Source organism: Salmo trutta, chromosome 10 (genome assembly GCF_901001165.1).
Source record: "Salmo trutta chromosome 10, fSalTru1.1, whole genome shotgun sequence".
In the NCBI taxonomy this organism is placed as follows: Eukaryota; Metazoa; Chordata; class Actinopteri; order Salmoniformes; family Salmonidae; genus Salmo; species Salmo trutta.
In genome coordinates, this window is record NC_042966.1 from 11,614,895 (window position 1) to 11,636,078 (window position 21,184).

General features: G+C 42.1%; 1 protein-coding gene and 2 long non-coding RNA genes across 4 annotated transcripts; 2 read left to right on the plus strand and 1 right to left on the minus strand.

The window, feature by feature from the left end:
* Positions 1–1,829: 1,829 nt before the first annotated feature.
* Positions 1,830–2,494, plus strand: LOC115200844 (uncharacterized). The gene is made up of 3 exons (XR_003879611.1): positions 1,830–2,015; positions 2,104–2,220; positions 2,309–2,494. It is a non-coding gene; the product is annotated as an uncharacterized LOC115200844 (long non-coding RNA).
* Positions 2,495–4,425: 1,931 nt separating this feature from the next.
* Positions 4,426–5,484, plus strand: LOC115200845 (uncharacterized). The gene is made up of 2 exons (XR_003879612.1): positions 4,426–4,586; positions 5,050–5,484. It is a non-coding gene; the product is annotated as an uncharacterized LOC115200845 (long non-coding RNA).
* A 1,037-nt stretch (positions 5,485–6,521) lies between these two features.
* On the minus strand, positions 6,522–20,497 carry LOC115201105 (uncharacterized). Of its 2 annotated transcripts, none has more exons than XM_029764393.1 (3): positions 20,390–20,497; positions 20,239–20,291; positions 6,522–14,116 (listed from the first exon to the last, which is right to left on the minus strand). In XM_029764393.1, exon 3 carries the CDS (start codon positions 14,023–14,025, stop codon positions 7,288–7,290), a length of 6,738 nt encoding a protein of 2,245 aa, XP_029620253.1. In that variant the 5' UTR covers positions 14,026–14,116; positions 20,239–20,291; positions 20,390–20,497; the 3' UTR covers positions 6,522–7,287. The 2 variants fall into 2 exon arrangements, with proteins under 2 accessions (XP_029620253.1, XP_029620252.1); XM_029764392.1 differs by having other exon boundaries at positions 6,522–14,120.
* Positions 20,498–21,184: the final 687 nt, after the last annotated feature.

Genomic DNA, 21,184 nt, shown 5'->3' on the forward strand with positions numbered 1-21,184 from the left:
CGTGACAAGGATCCACTAATATGATTACGTCAGAGGCTCATGCAAAGTGGATAACAAGTACCAATTTATGCTTTGGCGAATGGCGCCATCTACTGCATACATGAGACTACTGCATTCAACCAAGAACCAAGGCAGAGATAAGGTCACTATTATACGATACAATGCAAAATAACGTGCTATGAGATGCCATCCACGTCATATGGCTTCTCTTCAAGGTTATCAGTAATAGGCACATGGTCAATCAAAACATTTGAGGTGATCCCACAAACTCAAGTTTATTGGCCACAGAGGAGGGTTCCATGTACCATGCGCTGTCGATGAGACACATGCAGGGTCCCCTGTATGTGCAACCGTCCACTTTCACAGCTGTTTAAACGTTTTTATGCCCGTGTTGTGGGTGTCTGGCAAATATGCTTTTCAGTATTATGATCGATATGCATAATGGAAAATATGCACACGGTGAAATGAGGGATACATCCAATTCAATAAATTCGCATAGACGTCATCTGCCCATGGATGGCCTCGTGCGGGTACAAGTGCGTAATAACAAGGCCCGTGACTGATAATAATTGCCTCCAAATGAGGGGATCATCATTTTGTAGCAGATGATTTTGAATTGATTAAATACATTATAAGTGGAAGCCCCATTGATCAGTGAGATGATTTTAAGAATTTGTTTTCTTCTCACCCTTGATTGAAGACAATCCACGAATGATTTAAAATGCGAATACATTGGATTTGGTGACTCCATTCATTAGTATTTCATCGTGTGAGTCAATCAACAAACAATGCCCAACGGAGAGTCCGCGTAAGAACAAGTAAACCTTCGTTTTCATTTGCGTCATCGGTTTGTGTACTCTCGTTAATTTGAGGGCCAACTGGCCTCATACAGATAACTGAAAACACACTACAGAAATCAGCGAGGACATGCTGAGAAAAAAAGATGTCTTCTAGTTCATGATGCGAGGACTTCATCGGTGTTTTTGCTACTCATAACGTGCATTAAACTAAATATTTTAAACCATAGGATATCTTAAAATGAAGATATAATTTGAGAGATCAATAGGCCTAGTAATTGACTTATCACGTCGTGTCTATCAGGTTTAGTTTTCCATTCGATTACATAACATTTTAATAATGTATCTTTTGTGAAAAGGGAAAGCGGTTGGGTCAGACGAATATGTCAAATGACCCTCTTATTTGGGCCAACCTGCAATTTGTTGGTCAAATGATTAATTGTTTGTTTGAGGGGGTGCTGCTTCAGTATTTAAATCCGTTACACATGAATTCATAGAGCTCCAATGATCCAATCGTCCATCACACTCAGGACAGTGCCTACCAACAGCGGTGATAGCTTAATCACTGACCCATAACCATTCGGGCTCAGTAGGCTATCGCTTGAATGATATTACAAGCTTTATGCGTCTGTCTCGTTCTCATATTACAGCTTAGAACCGTGGCCATGTTCATTATATCATTAGACGAAGAATTCAGCGAAACTGTTGGGAAAGACAACCGTTTGTATATAATAAAGTCGGCTAAGAACATGGACGAATTGTTAAATCCGAAGGGTTTGCCTCAGAGTTCTACAGTGCCTCATAAAAAGGCACCCCCAGATCATGCTGGACTTGTTCAACGCAGTGGAACAGTGGACTCCAATGGAATCCCGGGAACCAGGAAAAACTAGAGGTCAATGCGGTGCGGAGCTTCGAGGACAGAGGTGCGTAATCAACAAACGCATAATTACGCACGGCGGATGTTACTTTTGTGCCCAAGCATGTTTGAAAATAATGAAGAAAAAAAGACTTGAATTATCTTAAAGGGGAAAACTTGCAGACTTGTTATTTTAACACAATTCATTATATTTTTACGCAGGGCATGTTGGTGGAAGGTTTAATTTTTTACATGTATTCTCATTTGGCAGAGATTAGAGAATGATCTATGTATAATTTCACTGGTTCAGGCAAAAACAACGACTTTTCCTTGGGAAGTCATATGGACCCCATTTCTACAAGGTTAGTTGGAAATATATACTTTTAACCGTGTTGAAAGAACTCGATATAATTATTGTACTGTTTAGCCTAATGCATGTTTTGCGCACAGGTAGACCTCTATGAGGTGTTGGACAGCAGAGTGAAACCTTGGAGATGGAATCTAATCACGTCAAGACTGTTGCCTTTATACACTCAGGGATGGAAAGTCTTCAACGTCACACAAACCGTAAGAATGTCTCGTCACGTTTTATCTCAGCAAATCATATTTATACTTGACTTTTTCAATATTTTAATCCCATAATTTGTTTTCCCAGTGACAGGTGTCCAAGTGGATTTGCAGGATTCGCAACAGCTAGGAGAATACTGGTATGCGGGTTGTTATTACGCTGCCATCGGGTAAGTGGATTGAGTCAGTCCTGCCGTCTTCTGAGAGACAGGGAGAATCACCCGAGGAGAATGCCTCCCTACATTAGTTATATTCTCAGACGATGGAAGATGCCTGACCACTAATCGATCACTAAATCAAGGTAAACTAGCTGGTCAGAATTTCAGTTTCTTTTATATATTAAGACACAGAATAACTGTGGCGTACATAATTATTGACACCCTTGATAAAGATGAGCAAAATGTACTGTATAAAATACATAATACAAATACTGAGCTATATTGTATGCCCCCCCCCCCCCAAAAAAATGGGGGAAATGATATATATTCTGATATACTAATACAATTCCTCAAAGAAAAAGGTTTTGTTTAACAAGTAATACAAAATAAAAAAAGTGGTCAAAGTATTGACACCCCTGTTTTCAATACTCAAGCACCCTCCTTTTGTGAGGATAACAACCCTGATCTTATTTCTAAAATGTTTTATGAGATTGGAGAACACATTGGGAGGGAAATTCCCCCATAGAGATCATTTCCAGATCCTTGATATCCTTAGTCTGCGGGTATGGACTGCCCTTTTCAATTCAGACCACCGGTTTTCAATGGGGTTTTCAATGGGGTTCAAGTCCGGAAACTGAGATGGCCATTGCAACATGTTTATTTTGTGGTCAATTAACTATTTATTTGTGTAATTTGATTAGTGCTTGGGGTTATTGTCTTGCTGGAAGATCCACTTGCGGCCAAGTGTTAGCCTCCTGGCAGAGGCAACCAGGTTTTTGGATAAAATGTCCTGGTACTTGGTGAAGAGTGGGTGGCAGGTAGCCTAGCCATTAAAGCGTTGGGTCAGTAACTTAATGGTGGCTAGTTTGAATACCCGAGCCGACAAGGTGAAAAATCTGTCGATGTGCCCTTGAGCAAGGCACTTAACCATACTTTGCTCCAGGGTCACCGTACTACTGTGGCTGACCTTGGAAAATACCACATTTCACTGCATCTATCTAGTGTATGTGACAATAAAACTTTTTTTTGTTGCTATAGAGTATTGAAAATCGGAGTGTCAATAATTTTGACCACCGTCTTTTTGCGATTTTTAAAATGATTTGTTAAGGTCTTAAATCTCTTTCTCTGAGCAATTGTATTAGCATAAAATACTATTTAATATGTTTTTTAGCATACAATATAGCTCAGTATTTGTATTATTTATTTATTTCATTATGGACCCTACTATGTGCAAGGCCTACAGACCTTCAACCTCACATCAATAGATTTAAAAAAAAATAATGGATTTAAAACACCGGGCTTGATGAATATAGTTTCAGTAGCTTCCGATTAATAGATATCATCCCTCCTCGTCCTTAGACGTAGCCTGTTCGGTGTAGCTCATCCAGCTCTAGGTCTGGTAGTACATCTGAGTCGGCGCATAGTAGCAGGGCAGCCGCAGCAATACATAGAATGGTCAGCTGGGTAGGACCTTCTTGGGCGGGGTGCCGGTTCCACGTGCACCAGGGGTCTCAATCACCACCAGGATCTCTGGAGTGAGCTTCATGTCGTGGACATTGGGAGCTGCGCTAGTTGCCAGTGGCCACGCCGGAGTCCAGCAGGTCCTTAATCGTCTGCTGGATCTCTTTAGTAAGGCCCTTTGCGAGGGTCTCTGAAGATGCACTGGGTCCACTGCAGGTGGCAGTGTGACCTCGAAGATCCAATCCTCAGGTCCGGTGCTCTTCTCCAAGACCGTCCCCACGACCCTGAACCACTAGCAGTTCTGGGGGGGGGGGGGGGGGGGGGGGCAGCGGGGGCCAGTGCCCCTGTGACAACAATTTTGGACCCCCTTGTGGCCCCCCTAAATGTGGAGTATGAAATCATTTTTACATAACTAATTTTTGTGATCGTTCTTTTTTTATATCCGTTATTAGACAGTGGCGATGATGATGATTATGAACATGGTCTTTTGCCTGCTAATGCCTGCAATGCAGTGAAGAAAACTATATGACAACAATAACGTCTAATGTAACTGGCCCCTCTAACAGTACAACTGGCCCCAGCTTGGCCCCCCCAGTTGAAATTGTCTAGAACCGCCACTGCCCTGAACACCATTTCTTAAATGTTATCAGTAGGGCTCTCTCGGGTTCGAGCAGGGACAGCCCAGGCCATCTTCTCAGCAATGGCCGTTTCAGCCTTCTGCAGCACCGAATTAAACAAGTTGATGCAGTAGGTGTCCATGTCTGATGGATTTATGAAGACAATCCGCGATGGCGGGCTTTTATAGGTTTTGGAGTCATTTGCGCCGTAATGGAACGCCAAATGACCTCATATTTTTTTAGTACGACTTTTCGACCACGTTAACTTTTGTTGCTGTCTTTCATTTTCGTTCATTACATGTTTTATAATCTGGTGTGCGGGATGTTTAAACTTAATAATGTGCCTATGACTATTTGCAGGTCTGAATGAAACAGACAGGGATAATTACTTTTTCAAAATAAATGTTTCTCTGATTCTTTGCTATGAATTGGACTTCGTTCATCATAGAACGTTTAGCCCAAACATTTCTACAACCATATTGCTAGGCTGTCAATTATCAAATTATATTCTGAGAAATGTGGAGGTTTGCTGTTGTAACCGTCAAAGATGATTAAAATACTGATATATTTATTTCTCATTTACATTTTTGTAGGACATTTCAGCCACGCCACAACACCTGATAGTCCTGCGAAGGTATCGCCTCAAGACAGCAGGAGCAGGTGGAAACGCGCTGCACCTCGTTATCCCCGCAGCCGCCCCGTGTCATGCCAGCTGATCCCCCTCTTTGTGGACTTCGAGGAAATTGGCTGGATCATTTCTCCACGGGGTTACAATGCTTACCACTGCAAGGGCTCCTGTCCGTTCCCACACGGAAGGAGTTTCCGTGCCACGAATCATGCGACTGTGCAGTCCGTCATGCACGCTCTAAAGCTCTCCAACGACGAGGATAACGTGGTTCTGAAACAGTATGACGATATGGTTTCATTTTGAATAGCTTTCAGAAATTGAAAATATTAACAGTATGTCCAGTGATTCATGTATAAATTGATGTTTTTGTAAGAAATAAAAGTTGGTTGTTGCAATTGAACATGTTTATATTGATATTTGATAAGGATTTGAGGACGGGCAATGGCAGTAGGCCTAATGGAAGTCACCGTGTCACCGGCCTTAGGTGCTGAAATTAAGCGTCCGGGTGGTTTATAATTGCCCTGAAAGATAAACCTTTAACAATTAGAGGGTATTGCTATATTACGAATGCTGGCCTTCCTTACAAGCACATGCATTATCAACATCTTTTTGTGTCATGGTTGTCATAATGGGGGGGGACCCAAAGGGCTCACATTTTTGGTTTTGCCTTAGCACTACCGATGCAGGATCTTCATTTGATCACCCTGTTGCAGAATAACTTTCCTGCAATGCAGGAAAACTGTTAATTTTTTTTTACAGATTTTAAGGGTTGACAAATGTATGAACCCCTGCAAAAAGGTCCATTATAATCCACATAATAATTCACATTTCCTGTTGCTGCAGGATTATTTTCCTGTTGTTGCAAACTGGCTCAAATTAAGACCCTATATTTTTGTACACCCCTGATTCAAATCACAACAACTTGATGATGAGTTAATCATTTGAATCAGCTGTGTAGTGCTAGCAAAAAACAAAAATGTGAACCAGGATTAAGAAACACTATTATGGGATGGATATGTAACTATATGAAAGTTCATATGAAAGTCTGATGTCCTAGTAACTATATCGTGTAGGCCTACAAATGTGGTTTCATCTTGTTGTTTGTTTGCTATATCATACACAAGGTTTGTGATTTCCCTCTTCAATATAATGAACAATACACACTAGATGACGCCAGAGGGCTGAGTTTCACATTATAAAAAGTCAATCTTGCATTCACAGTAAAAAATCTCTCACCATAAATTGAGATGAACAAAACAAAATGGAAAAGCATTACAATGTGGTGTAATAAGTGCAGTGTAGGCCTGATCATCAAGTGTTGGTACCTATGAAAAGGTAAGCCATTTTAAAATGGATAAAAATCCCTTTTTGAAATGTAAAAAATATATATTTTTACAACATCAAGATTATGAAATTACAACAAAGGATAACCCTAGATCTTCAGAAGTTTTTTTATTGGAATGATTTACAAAAACAAAATGCAGCCCTGCTTTATCTAGTCATTAAATCCAAAATACTGCCAAACATATTTCCAAGTATCTCCAAGTATTTCCAATCACTTTACAATGATCAATTATTGCCACTTACAATAAATGTAAATACCATACATTTTATGATATTAGTATGAAACAGAATATGCGACTTTCAATATTCATTTGCATTAAATATTTAAACTCGCGCATGCAAAACACAGTGCATACTGTATATTAGAATGAAAATAACTAAATTGATATTGGTATTGACTACTGAAACGTAGATCAAAACATAATGTGTCCTTTTTGTTTAAATAAAAATAAAAATCTGTCACAATTGTGTTATTTGTGAGGGCAAACAGCTTTGTGGAAAAAAAGTCTCAAAAAACAAAACTTGACATATCAATAAAACATTACAACAATTCATGAAAAGAAGTGGAACACCACTTCAAATATATTCATAAAATCCTCTCAAGATTTACAACCAAACTTCCTGTCTACATGTGAAAATACATATGTACATAGAACTTCCATGTCTTTTTCTTTATGCTGTCATTTTCCATCAAAAACATTTATGAATCATATCTTAATCATACATAAATCCCTGAAGTCAGACACTCCCAAATGCCATTATATATTAACTCTACAGTAGCTCGTATTAACCACAAATGCAAATTAACACTCCACTTCAACACGTTTAAACCTTTCTCACAAAGTTGATAAAAGCCCTATCAGTTCATACAGTCATAAAGGTCCTCAGTGCCTAAGAACTCCCCTAGCATGTGGTCTTGTGAGCCATAGACTGGCTCTAGGTAGGGATGGCCTTCGCTGTTGTGTTTATATCGCTGCCTTTCCCGCATCTGTTCAAAGTCTTCCTGGTCCAGCTGTGAGGGGTGGACAGTGGATTTCTGTGATGGGATGGATGAGACAGGCACTGGGACAAAGGAACCGTGGTAGAGCACCATTGGTGCGTTCATCACCTCCATGGTGGAGGCCTGAGGCACAGGGCCTTCTGGAGGTTGAACAGGTAGCTGCACGTAATTCCCAGTTTCTGGATCAAAGAAGGTCTTCGTCTTGACCTGGACGGGCATGTCGACTACGAAGTACTGCCCAGAGTCTGGATCCTGCAACAACTTCCGTTGGGTCATTGGGAAGGAGGCATAACAGTGCTCTATGCTGGACTGACGGGAGAACTGGCTAGTGTAACTTGACTGGCGGGATAGATTAGGGTGAGGTGATGTCAAGTCTATAACGTCACTGGCATAGGAATCAACACTGTGGTTTCTGTGTTCCAGTTTCTCTCTGTTGGATCTCTCTCGGGCTCGGCCCCTCTGAGACAGCTCCTCCCTAATGGACTTCTCAATACGCTGACTCCTCGGCTCCGGTCTTTCCCTAGGAGATGTCTCACTGCTACGAATTCTCTCTTCTGCTTTATTACCAATGTGTCTGTCCATGCTCTGAGCTCTATGGCACTGTTGTCTCCCAGTCATGGATCTCTCACCGTTCTGACTTTTATGCTTACTGACGGCTCTGTCACTGCTACGGATTCTCTGTTTTGGCTTCTCGCGGCTGTGTTTCTCACTCCTATGGCGCTCTGATTCGCCGTCACTGTTACGGCTTTGACGCTCGGATTCTCCATGCCTCCGATTGTCACTGCTGTATTCTTGACGCGTCGATTCCCCATGCCTGTGTTTCTCACTGCTACGACTGCTGGGCTCTGTTCTTTCTTGCCTGGACTTCTCACTGCTATGGCTCTGATGTTCGGATACACCATTGTGGTGCTTCTCACTGTTACGGGCCTGGCTCTCAGATTCATTGTGCCTGTGCTTTTCCCTACAACGGCCTTGATGCTCTGATTCACCATGGCTGTGCTTCTCACTGCTACGGCTGCTGTGTTCTGTCCTTTCCTGATGTTGCTTCTCTCTAGTACGATGTTTCTCACTACTATCACTACTACTACTTTTCTGCTCCGATGATTTATCCCTCTTGTTTTTGTCACTTCTACTACTACAGCTCTTACTACTACTGCGGCTCTTTTGCGGTTGACTTTCCTTCTCTTCCTTTTGGATCCTCCTGGTGGTCAGCTTCAAGGCTTTGAAGAGGGCCTTCTCGGACTTGGGAGGAACCACGGGAGGTCTGCCGGGGCCTTGGGTGTTGTTGCCGCTGCAGACAGAACCAGGCCTCTCGCTGGGCACCTTGTAAACTTCTGGGGTGTCATCAGCTGTATCCATTGTGCTTGTCCCTTCTTCTGATGATGGGCTTAGCCCTGAATGTTTGTTATATTCCTGTGTGACTGTGAGGAAAGACCCGTATTGTTGGCCTCTTTGGCTGTTTTCAGGGGTCAGTTTTGAGGGAGACAGTGGGGTGAGTGGTGAGTGGTAAGATGCAGTCTCTCTTGTTTTGAGGTGTTTGTCTGTTGTGATGGTAGCAGCATGGAGTTCAGGGATTTCCAGATGGTCTTCCTCGCCCCTCTCAGAGCCACTTAAGCTCTCCCTGGGTGACCACGGCGCACGTTGGACTTTCCGATTGTGCTCGGGGGTTAGTTTTGAGGGAGACAGCAGTGAGTGTGAAGAGTGGGGAGATGCCGTCTCTTTGGGTTTGAAGTGTTTGTCTGGTCTGGTGACGGCATTATCGGGTGACTGCATTTCAATGGATGTTTTTGGATGATCGAGATGCTCTTCCTCGCTTTTCTCAGAGCCACTCAAGATCTCCCTGGGTGACCACGGCGTACGCTGCAATGGGTCATGGTTTGTCTTGTCCAGAACCGGTTTCACTGTCTTGGTTACAGGCGAGACATGATCATTTAATATGTTGTCTTTCACTTTGAATAGAGCCGGTTTTCCCAGAATGGGCGAAGAGACATTGGACTGAGATGTTGGCGATTGATTGTTTGTGTTGTCCATCGGGCTCTGGAACCATCCTCTTTTGTCCATCTCTCTGGCTCTCAGCTCGTTTTCCTCCTTCAGGGATGTTTCTCTGTCTCGCCTGGGACGGACTACTGGCTTGTCTTCAACGTCCTCATTTTCATGATCACTTACAGAGTAATACTCCACTTCTGTCCTCCTCTCCAAATCCCCTCTCACATGTTCTGGACCATCCTCTACTCCTTCCTCAACCTCCTCTAATTTTGCAATCAAATTCTCCAAAGAATGATAGATATTTGAGTCAGTTTCAAGGTTTTTTTGCAATGTATTTTCAACAAAGAAATATGATGACTTCGAGGACATACTGGTTTGATTCTGTTGACTTGGATTTATACTACTGCCATTTGACAACGGAGACACTAATGTTTCTCTAATATCTTGGTCAAGTACTTCATCAACATGTACAATATCTTCAGTTGCTTGACTCTTTTTCATGCTATCTTTTTTCATAATTGATTCATCCTCAGTACTGGTGTTTACTTGGTTTGAAGGCTTTGAATGATCCTTGTCTGGTTTTAAAGGGGCCTTCCTTCTCACACACAGTTGTTCCTGTTGTTCAATATTGTGTTGTATTTTTTCTGCTTTGAGTTTCTTCAGAGGAAGTGTGTTAGTTTTCCTTTCATTTAATAGAGCCTTCATTTCTTTTTCCTTCTCTTCACTGGGGGAAAAACAGGTATTTGCCTCATGTGGATATTTTGAGTACTCTCCTGGCAGACCAACGTGGTGTTTATTTTGTACCAAACACTTCTCTTGCTCAGCTGTCTTCTCTGTTTCAAGTGCATCTGTTTGTTTATCATCTTTTATCTTTGCATCAAGGGCCTCCGTATTTGAGACCTTGCCCCTTGCGTGTGTGTTCTCTTTTAGTAGAATGTTATAATTTTTACTATCCCTAATTGAAAAGTCCTTGTTCTTTATATCCCCCTCAATTATATCCATTACATTTGCACATTCTTTCACCTTCTCTGAGCTGTCCTCTTTTTTAGTGTTCCCCTTCTTGCTCCTTGGTGGTACCTTTGGTTTGCTAACTGGTGCGTCTGGTTGACTCTCCTCTGTGACTACCTCATCATTTTTAGAGGTGTCATCTCTTGTTTCAACAAATAACTGTTTAGCTACGGTTCTATCACTCTCCTCTGCTGAGTCACTGACATTACTGATTATGTTTTCTTGCACTTGCTCCTCCCTGATATATCTTGTTGCCAGTTTATTTTGTTCAGTATAGATTGTGGCACCTAATCGGTGATTTTCACCAAGTTTTGTCTCAGTCTGGGAAAGAATTTCTTGTATCTGATGATGATCCTTCAGATCCCCTAGCCTCTCTCTCACCTCATTTTGTTTCCTCTCTGTTGCTTTCCTAATATAATCTTGTCTAGCTGGTCTACTCTTTTGGACTCTAACATTATAACTATCATCAGGGTTCTCATAAGGAACTCTATTGTTTTCATGTTCTTTATTATTAAATACTTTATTTTTACGTTTCTCTGCTCTATCCGATATGATTTCCTCAAGTGCCATTTTAGCCTTGTTGTAATTGTCATTGATCAAAGATTTGTTTACAACAACGTTGTTGTCTATCTTTGAGAATACATCATGCTTAGCTTGCTCCTTCTCTTTATTCGCAAATACCTCTTTTTTAGCGAATGTGTTTCCTCGCATAGAAAGAATACCCCTTTTAATGTTCCTAAGCTCCCTTGAAATTAAATAGTTTTTCGCCTTTGCCTCCCCATCTATAATTGGTTTGGGCTTCAAATTCTCACCGTCCTTGATATGGCGTCCACCCAATCTGGCCTTCTCCAGCTCTTTAAGTGCATGTAAGTCACTTATAATATTTTCACTATCATTCATTTCTTTGTGCACTGACTTCTCTGTATCCTGTACTTCCTTATCCATGTCTTCCTTATTATTCACCTCCGTTTTAGGTTCTAAATCTTCCTCCTCCTGCTCTTCATCACCATTCTCCATCATTGCATATCTTTGGCTTTTAATATAGTTGTTCTGTCTCGCTGAAAATATGTGTTTAAACCTGCCTTGCTTTTTAACAGGCTCCTTCTCTTTTTCTGCCACAATACTTTCTTTCTCTTTTTCTGCACTTTCTATTAATCCGTTGGTGATTATGTTTTCCATTGGATAAATGTCACCTGTTGTCTGTGGCTCTATCTGTCTGTAGCTTGGCCTTGGCACTGAAAAGGAATAAAACGAATGTCTATCCTCTGCTACAATTCCGTTTTCATCTTTCACTTGAGGGGCCTCTGTTTCGACAATGTTGTTCTTATTGGTTAATGCTTCAACAGCTTCTGTTCTATTGGGAGAGAATAGTTTGTTTCGGGTGGTAAATATTGCTTCCATACCGGCTCTCATAACCTCTTCAACACTGTCTTTGACATTTAACTCTATCATGTCCTTTGTTGACCTACTGGTGTTGTATGTTCTATTTGAGGACAGCATTTCATTTTGAGCTGTTATTAATGTGTCCCTAGTTGCTGTGATGGCTTCTCTTGTATTTGCAGTCTGTTCATCAATATGTTTTTCCTTAAATTCCACTGTGTCTTTTGATGGCTGTTTCGCATTGTCTGTTATATTTGGAGGTAACACTTTGTTTTGTGCTGTAGGTAATGCTTCCCTATTCATTCTTGTATGTACAGGCTGGTCACCAACGCCTTTCTCCTTTAGCTCCGACATCTCTTTTACTGGCTTTTCTGATATATTCTGAGAAATCCCTTCCTTTTGTGTAGTAGGATGGTATTTTGTGTTGTCTGACATATTCGGAGAAAGCCCTTTGTTTGGTGTGGTATTGGACAAAGTATCCTTATTCATTGACGGTGAGACGTGTTTCATCTCTGGCTCTACAAGACTATTGTACAAGTTCAGAGTTGGGTACATTTGTTTCTTAGTCAGAGGGCTCTTGTTCACCTTTGGGTGTGAAAAGGGAGACCCGGGGCTCCTGCTACCCGCAGCCTCTCTTTTGGTTTGCAATAAGTTGGATATCAAATAATCATCTGATATATCAGAATCTAGATATTTCCTAAGACGAGCATGGCTAGATTCTGAAACATCAGGGCTACAGATTGGCAGTCCATCTAATAGAATGGCAGGTGTACTGAAGCCAGAGGCTAGAATGGCAGGTGTCCTGAAGCCAGAAGTTGTAACGTCAGAAGGAGCTTGTGCATATTTGAGTAGTCTCTGTTCCAGCAGCTTTGGAGACAGAGTACGCCGATCCGCCTGTTCAGTTTTAAACTTTGGCGGGCTGTACCTGCTCTTGACCCTCTTCCTGTTATCCTTGAGGTTGAACAACAAACTGGACGCAATGGATTTGTAGCTATCTCGTTTGATGACCTCGGGGGTCGACCTTGATTTGACTGGCGACACATGCTCTAAGTCTAGGCGAGTGAGATCAAGGAGAGAGGGAGAGAGCACTGCTGACAGGATCTCTGAGGTGTCTGTGGCCTGTCTGGATGGTATTATGGGTGTCATCAGCTGAGAAATGCTGAATGGAGTAGAGGTCAAAGAGAACGGCTCCTCCACTTCTTTCACCTTTATCGACTTTCCATCCTTTTTATATGGCAGAGGACTCTCCTCCACCGGTTTGGGGGTTTCAGTGGGAGTGCAAAGTAGTCCTGGTTGGTTGACAGGCACAGCACTCTTGACTCTCACTCTGTTTCTTCTCCAGGGGGTGTTGGTTTCACCCTGAGAAGAGGTGTCTGATGCACACCTCTTCTCAGGGGCAGAGGGTTTTGGCAGAACCTTGGGTGGAGGACGAGGAGGAGGAGGGGGTTCAACTGGTTTCTGGCACTGCTGCTCCATCTCCTCTGCACGCAAAGTCTCTATTCTATGTGCCTCAGTCAGCTCTTTGTATAAAGGGGAGTCATACCACTTAGGGAGGTTGTCCACCACATGGGGAATGGAGGTGATGTCTACCTGGCCGAATGGAAAGCGGTTAAAATCCCTCCACGATTGGAATGGGCTGAACTCGCTGTGGAGGAAACAGTTTTTGATTATCAGTTTCCGCAGCTTGAAGTTGGATATGCAGTTTTTTGTCTTAGAAAACTTTGCATCCTTGCCTGATTTCTTGGCTAGGAGGTTGTTATAATCTGAGGAGAATTCCGATAGTTCCCTTTCTATGCTGAGGAGGGCCGACTTATCCCAAGAGTCTCCATTAGTGTCCTTAAAATCACCGTTTTTAATTTTTTCACATTTCTCCTCTGTAGCACTAAATGCCTTTAGGAGAGTCAAACTGGACATGCTCTTCTGCTGCTTCCAGGGTTGAGTGCCAATGGCACCAATGATTTGGTGCTTTTTACCAGTGTCTTTAGTCCTTTTCAGGGGCTCCTCCACTAGGGGTTTGTGACAGCTGAAAGGGTATCCGTATGAGAACTCATCGTTGTAGGCGGCCTCGTCGCCGATGCACAGGCTCCGGAAGGCGCGGTCGGTGAGCGTGCTGACCTCTCGATCCGTCTCGTCCATGAAGATCTCAGTGAAGCCGTTGGGGAAGCGGTGGTGGAGCATGGTGCTCCGGTGGCTCACGTGTTGACGCTTCTCCACGCAGGTCATGGTGAAGGCTGATGGTTGACACCAATCACACCTCTGCAGTAGGTTGTAGATGGTTGAGTCTATATGGTCCCCAGTTTGGTCAGCTCACCATCTTCCTGGGAAAGAGATACAGTGTCACAATCAAAGAGGAAACACTAGAACTTCATAACGTCATTGCTTTATGCAGATTGTATAGAGAAGCATGTATCAGTATTTGCCGAAGGAAAGTTCTGGGCTTTTTTTGAGAAGCAAGAGTTTACATTTCATCAGCCTAATCATTTTAATACATTACCAGCTAGACATTGTGGTATTTATTTTATGCGATTCCTCCTAACGGTATAAAAAAAGACTGTGTCCATTTTGATAGCACTTTAAATTGTTTGGCATACCATATATTTTGCTCAGACCTTTGTGTATATGATGTGTGAACTCAACTATCTCGTAGCTATGTACACCCCAAACACATACCATAGCGCAGGCTATTTTAAGGAAAGGAATATGCTTTTAGGCCCTTTACTAAACACCAAGCATGACAATGGCTATGAACAGCATGAGAAAAAGTACTTTTGACCCTATGTCTCATAAATACTGAGATTTTGTAGGAGCTAATGCCCATTCTGCCCTGTATCTACATGCTAGTCATATATATATATATATATATATATATACACATACATACATACATACATACATACATACACACAAACGTGTTATTATCGGAGAAGGCCATCACATTGTAATCACTGTTATTGTTTGCACCATTCCTATAAATCAGCATTGGTTTGTGTACAACTATGTGGGTAGCATGTTGCTTGCGCATTAATACATTACATGTGGTGACATTTACAATGGACATACAGTACTTTACTTATTATATATTTTCATATTGTGATTGATGGTCAAGCATATACAGTATCTCACAAAAGTGAGTACACCCCTCACATTTTTGTAAATATTTGAGTATATCTTTTCATGTGACAACACTGAAGAAATTACACTTTGCTACAATGTAAAGTAGTGAGTGTACAGCTTGTATAACAGTGTAAATTTGCTGTCTCCTCAAAATAACTCAACACACAGCCATTAATGTCTAAACCGCTGGCAACAAAAGTGAGTACACCCCTAAGTGAAAATGTCCAAGTTAGCCATTTTCCCTCCCCGGTGTCATGTGACTCGTTAGTGTTACAATGTCTCAGGTGTGAATGGGGAGCAGGTGTGTTAAATTTGGTGCCATCACTCTCACACTCCCTCATACTGACTGGTCACTGGAAGTTCAACATGGCACCTCATGGCAAAGAACTCTCTGAGGATCTGAAAAAAAGAATTATTGCTCTACATAAAGATGGCCTGGGCTATAAGAAGATTGCCAAGACCCTGAAACTGAGCTGCAGCACGGTGGCCAAGACCATACAACGGTTTAATAGGACAGGTTCCACTCAGAACAGGCCTCGCCATGGTCGACCAAAGAAGTTGAGTGCACGTGCTCAGCGTCATATCCGGAGGTTGTCTTTGGGAAATAGACGTATGAGTGCTGCCAGCATTGCTGCAGAGGTTGAAGCAGTGGGGGGTCAGCCTGTCAGTGCTCAGACCATACGCCGCACACTGCATCAAATTGGTCTGCATGGCTGTCGTCCCAGAAGGAAGCCTCTTCTAAAGATGATGCACAAGAAAGCCCGCAAACAGTTTGCTGAAGACAAGCAGACTAAGGACATGGATTACTGGAACCATGTCCTGTGGTCTGATGAGACGGTGTCAAGCGTGTGTGGCGGCAACCAGGTGAGGAGTACAAAGACAAGTGTGTCTTGCCTACAGTCAAGCATGGTGATGGGAGTGTCATGGTCTGGGGCTGCATGAGTGCTGCCGGTACTGGGGAGCTACAGTTCATTGAGGGAACCATGAATGCCAACATGTACTGTGACATACTGAAGCAGAGCATGATCCCCTCCCTTCGGAGACTGGGCCGCAGGGCAGTATTCCAACATGATAACAACCCCAAACACACCTCCAAGACAACCACTGCCTTACTAAAGAAGCTGAGGGTGAAGGTGATGGACTGGCCAAGCATGTCTCCAGACCTAAACCCTATTGAGCATCTGTGGGGCATCCTCAAACGGAAGGTGGAGGAGTGCAAGGTCTCTAACATCCACCAGCTCCGTGATGTCGTCATGGAGGAGTGGAAGAGGACTCCAGTGGCAACCTGTGAAGCTCTGGTGAACTCCATGCCCAAGAGGGTTAAGGCAGTGCTGGAAAATGATGGTGGCCACACAAAATATTGACACTTTGGGCCCAATTTGGATATTTTCACTTAGGGGTGTACTCACTTTTGTTGCCAGCGGTTTAGACATTAATGGCTGTGTGTTGTGTTATTTTGAGGGGACAGCAAATTTACACTGTTATACAAGCTGTACACTCACTACTTTACATTGTAGCAAAGTGTCATTTCTTCAGTGTTGTCACATGAAAAGATATACTCAAATATTTACAAAAATGTGAGGGGTGTACTCACTTTTGTGAGATACTGTATAAGGAAATCACACACCACAATGGTCTTTAAACATTTTAAATGGAGACTAAGTTTACATCAGGAACTGAGAATGCCCTTAAATCATGGCGCCATTCGCAGTACACTTTGCAGCAGCTGCTTAGCTAAGTTTAGCTATCTGGGTGAGTGCCTAGAATAGCTCATTAACCCATTTCAATATTCTGACCTGGGAGCTTAACAATTGGCATATTGGTCAACTTCACAGTTAATAAAAAACTGGGGGGGCCTCCTGAGTGGCGCACTGGTCTAAAGAGATCCTGGTGCCACTAGAGATCCTGGTTCGAGACCAGGCTCTGTCGCAGTTGGCCGCAACCTGGAGACCCATGGGGTGGCGCACAATTGGCCCAGCGTCATCCGGGTTCAAATCAAATCAAATTTATTTATATAGCCCTTCGTACATCAGCTGAAATCTCAAAGTGCTGTACAGAAACCCAGCCTAAAACCCCAAACAGCAAGCAATGCATGTGAAAGAAGCACGGTGGCTGGGAAAAACTCCCTAGGAAAAACTCCTGAGAAAGGCCAAAAACCTAGGAAGAAACCTAGAGAGGAACCAGGCTATGAGGGGTGGCCAGTCCTCTTCTGGCTGTGCCGGGTGGATATTATAACAGAACATGGTCAAGATGTTAAAATGTTCGTAAATGACCAGCATGGTCAAATAATAATAATCATAGTAATTGTCGAGGGTGCAACAAGCACGTCCGGTGAACAGGTCAGGGTTCCGTAGCCGCAGGCAGAACAGTTGAAACTGGAGCAGCAGTTAGGGTTAGGGGAGGGTTTGGCCGGCCGGGATCTCCTTGTCCCATAGCGCTATAACGACTCTGCTGGCGGGCCGGGCGCATGCACGCTGACACGGTCGCCAGGTGTACGGTGTTTCCTCCGACACATTGGTGCGGCTGGCTTCTGGGTTAAGCGGGCATTGTGTCAAGAATCAGTGAGGCTTGGCTGAGTCGTGTTTCGGAGGACTCACGGCTCTCGAGCTTCGCCTCTCCCGAGTCCGTACGGGAGTTGCAGCGATGGGACAAGACTGTAACTACCAACTGGATACCACGAAATTGGGGAGAAAAAATATATAATCAAATTTAAAAACAAAAATACAAAAAAAAACTGGGACACTCCTTAAAACTAGCTACAGCTGATTGAGATAAATATACACACAAATAGAGTGAGGGTACTGAATGTATAGAATAAGCCTTAGAGTTGTATTCAATAAAACACCCTGAGTAAAACTTCATTCAAAAGCACAGAAGAGACATGATTCAGATTCATGTCCAAGATCAAAGATCATGCCAAGATCAATAACAGTTATCCAGCCAATGATGGGCCTCTCTCTGCGGACGGTCATTACAACTTAACGAAGGTCATACATGCATTTTCAGTCCTTTGCCCTCAATATAAAACAATATACTGTATTAAGTAATTGTAACCACTATTCATGACTTAAGATGAAAGAATGCATCCACTTTCAGAAGAATTTGGCCGGCAGCAAGCTATTTTCCAGTGCTTATAATTTGAAACCAGTTAGAGAGACGGTGATTTCCCAGCATCTGGTTGGTTTATTAATAGCAGAGAAGGAACTACAGCACAGAGGCTATCTATCACACCTATCACACCCCAAGGTAAATATTCAGTAATATACAGTCAATGTACAGGAATATGCATTATGCGTACAGTAATAAACAGTAAATGTAACATTACTGCCAGCAACATAGCAAACACTGTCTTAAAAGTTCTGCCTCATAGCTCTCATAAAATGTCCGGACTTTCATAAAAATGCACAATTTGTTAAAAACCTTTAGTTGGTTTATTAAATGTACATATATATATATATATATATATATATACACACACACACACACACACACACACACACACACACACACTGTTTTTTTTGCACTTTTTTGTCCATTTTTAAAATAACATCACATTGATCAGAAATAGAGTGTAGACATTGTTAATGTTGTAAATGACTATTGTTGCTGGAAACGACGAGTTTCAGAAGAAAGTCCTTTGTTCCTGCCCTTTTGAGCCTGTAATCGAACCCACAAATGCTGATGCTCCAGATACTCAACTAGTCTAAAGAAGGCCAGTTTTATTGCTTCTTTAATCAGAACAACAGTTTTCATCTGTGCTAACATAATTGCAAAGGGTTTTCTAATGATCAATTAGCCTTTTAAAATAATAAACTTGGATAAGCTAACACAATGTGCCTTTGGAAAGCAGGATTGATGGTTGCTTATAATGGGCCTCTGTACGCCTATGTTGTCACGCCCTGACCTTAGAGAGCCTTTTTTATTCTCTATTTACTTAGGTCATGGTGTGACTTGGGTGGGCATATCTATGTTTCTATTTCTTTGTTGGCCTAGTATGATTCCCAATCAGAGGCAGCTGTTTATCGTTGTCTCTGATTGGGGATTATACTTAGGCAGCCGTTTTCCAACCTGTATTTGTTGGTAATTATTTATTTCTGTGAGTGTTTGTGTGCGCCACGGTTGCGGCACGTTCTGATTCTGTTTGTGTGTGTAAGGTTTCACTTCAATTAAAGGATGTGGAATTACATGCACGCTGCGCCTTGGCTTATTTATGATAGGGAGTTTGAAGACAGTGAACGTGACATATGTAGATATTCCATAAAAAAATAATCTGCCGTTTCCAGCTACAATAGTCATTTACAACATTAACAGTGTCTGCACTGTATTTCTGATTAATTTGATGTTATTTTAATGGACAAAAATTGTGATTTTTCTTTAAAAAACAAGGACATTTCTAAGTGACCCCAAACTTTTGAAAGGTAGTGTATATACTGTATATATATACACAATAACAGTTAAAAGTTTGGACACACCAACTCATTAAAGGGTTTTTCTTTATTTTTACTATTTTATACATTGTAAAATAATAGTGAAGACATCACAACTATGAAATAAACCATATGGACACTTAACCAGCATGGCTACCACAGCATTCTGCAGCGATACGCCATCCCATCTGATTTGGGCTTAGTGAGACTATTATTTGCTTTTCAACAGGACAATGACCCAACAAACCAAGTGATGGAGTGCTGCATCAGATGACCTGGCCTCCACAATCACCCAACCTCAACCCAATTAAGATGGTTTGGGATGGGTTGGACCACAGAGTGAAGGAAAATCAGCCAATGTGCTCAGCATATGTGGGAACTCCTTCAAGACTGCTGGAAATGCATTCCAGGTGAAACTGGTTGAGTGAATGCCAAGAGTGTACAAAGCTGTTATCAAGGCAAAGGGTGCCTTCTTTGAAGAATCTTAAATCTAAAATATATTTTGATTTATTTACATTTATTTGGTTACTACATGATTCCATATGTGTTATTTCATAGTTGTGATGTCTACACTGTTTTTGTACAATATGGAAAATATTAAAAAATAAAGAGAAACCCTTGAATGAGTAGGTGTGTCCAAACTTTTGACTGGTACTGTCCATGCATATGATATCATAAAAATAAAAGTATTGAATATTGACAGCAAAGGATGACATTATGTTTGTCATGTACCTGTGACATATGTGATGTTTAGGTATTACTGTAGAAGGTCCACATTGTGAGCTCTTCACCCCAAACATAAAAAAAGGATCCTGACTGTGTGATCCAAATATCCCCTCACATGTCCATGCATTGGGCAGTTATTACCACATATGAAGATAAAATGCTGCTTTACCTTTTGATTGTGTATTCCATGTTTGGGGTAGAGAGATGAATCCACGGCCCCTGCTAAAAAAAAACATAGGCGTGAGTAACAACAACTTTACAAGCAGGAAACAAGTTTTGTTGTAATAAAGAAATAGCCAAAGAGAAGTCCTTGAACTTACTCAAGCCCTGAGATCCATGTGGTAAATGCAGTGGGGGGCGAAGGACACTAAACGTTGAGCACAGAAAAGTGTCTGTACCGAAATAGATGCAGAAGCCGGTGTGGCCAAACTGACCAGCAACACAGGAAGCAGCTAGCTACCCCACATATTGGAGTAACCATGTTGGTGTCGAGTGGCAGCAGGCCCATGAAATGGAAACGCTCATTGGCTAATTTTAGTATCTAGGAGCATGGGCCCATAGCAGCCCGCTAGCTTTGCCTTTAAATGCCTTCAAAGACTAACAGTGGCTATTCATGTGAGGGGTTGAGTGGTGGAGACAGTCTCTAGCTCCTGGTGAACTCATGGGGTTGTGGCTTAGTGCCTGGCAAACTTTTGGCCTGTGACTCACTTGTCTCTCCCATGGTCTCTCCATGCAAACAAGGTATCAAAAATAGCTAATTGCATCACCAACACAAGTGTCACACTCATTAAAACGTAGAATGAGAGGCAAATGGCATCTGATTACAATGATGGGTTAGTGCTGGTTTTCCAACACACACTATTCATGCTTTGTTTACTGTCTGGGATCAGCTGTGTGGTCTGTCTTTGTCACTGAAGCTGCTGTATATGCTGAAATCCTGCAGACAGATTTCAATTATAATACTCCAATGAAGATTATTGCCTTTCGTTTCTGTCATTGAGACATTTTTCGCGTACTATTTTCCATATACACTTTCATTGAATTCACTCCTTACTGTACCAATGTGCTCTATTTAAGCAGGTCTATTTTTGTCACATTGTATTTCGTACAGTAAT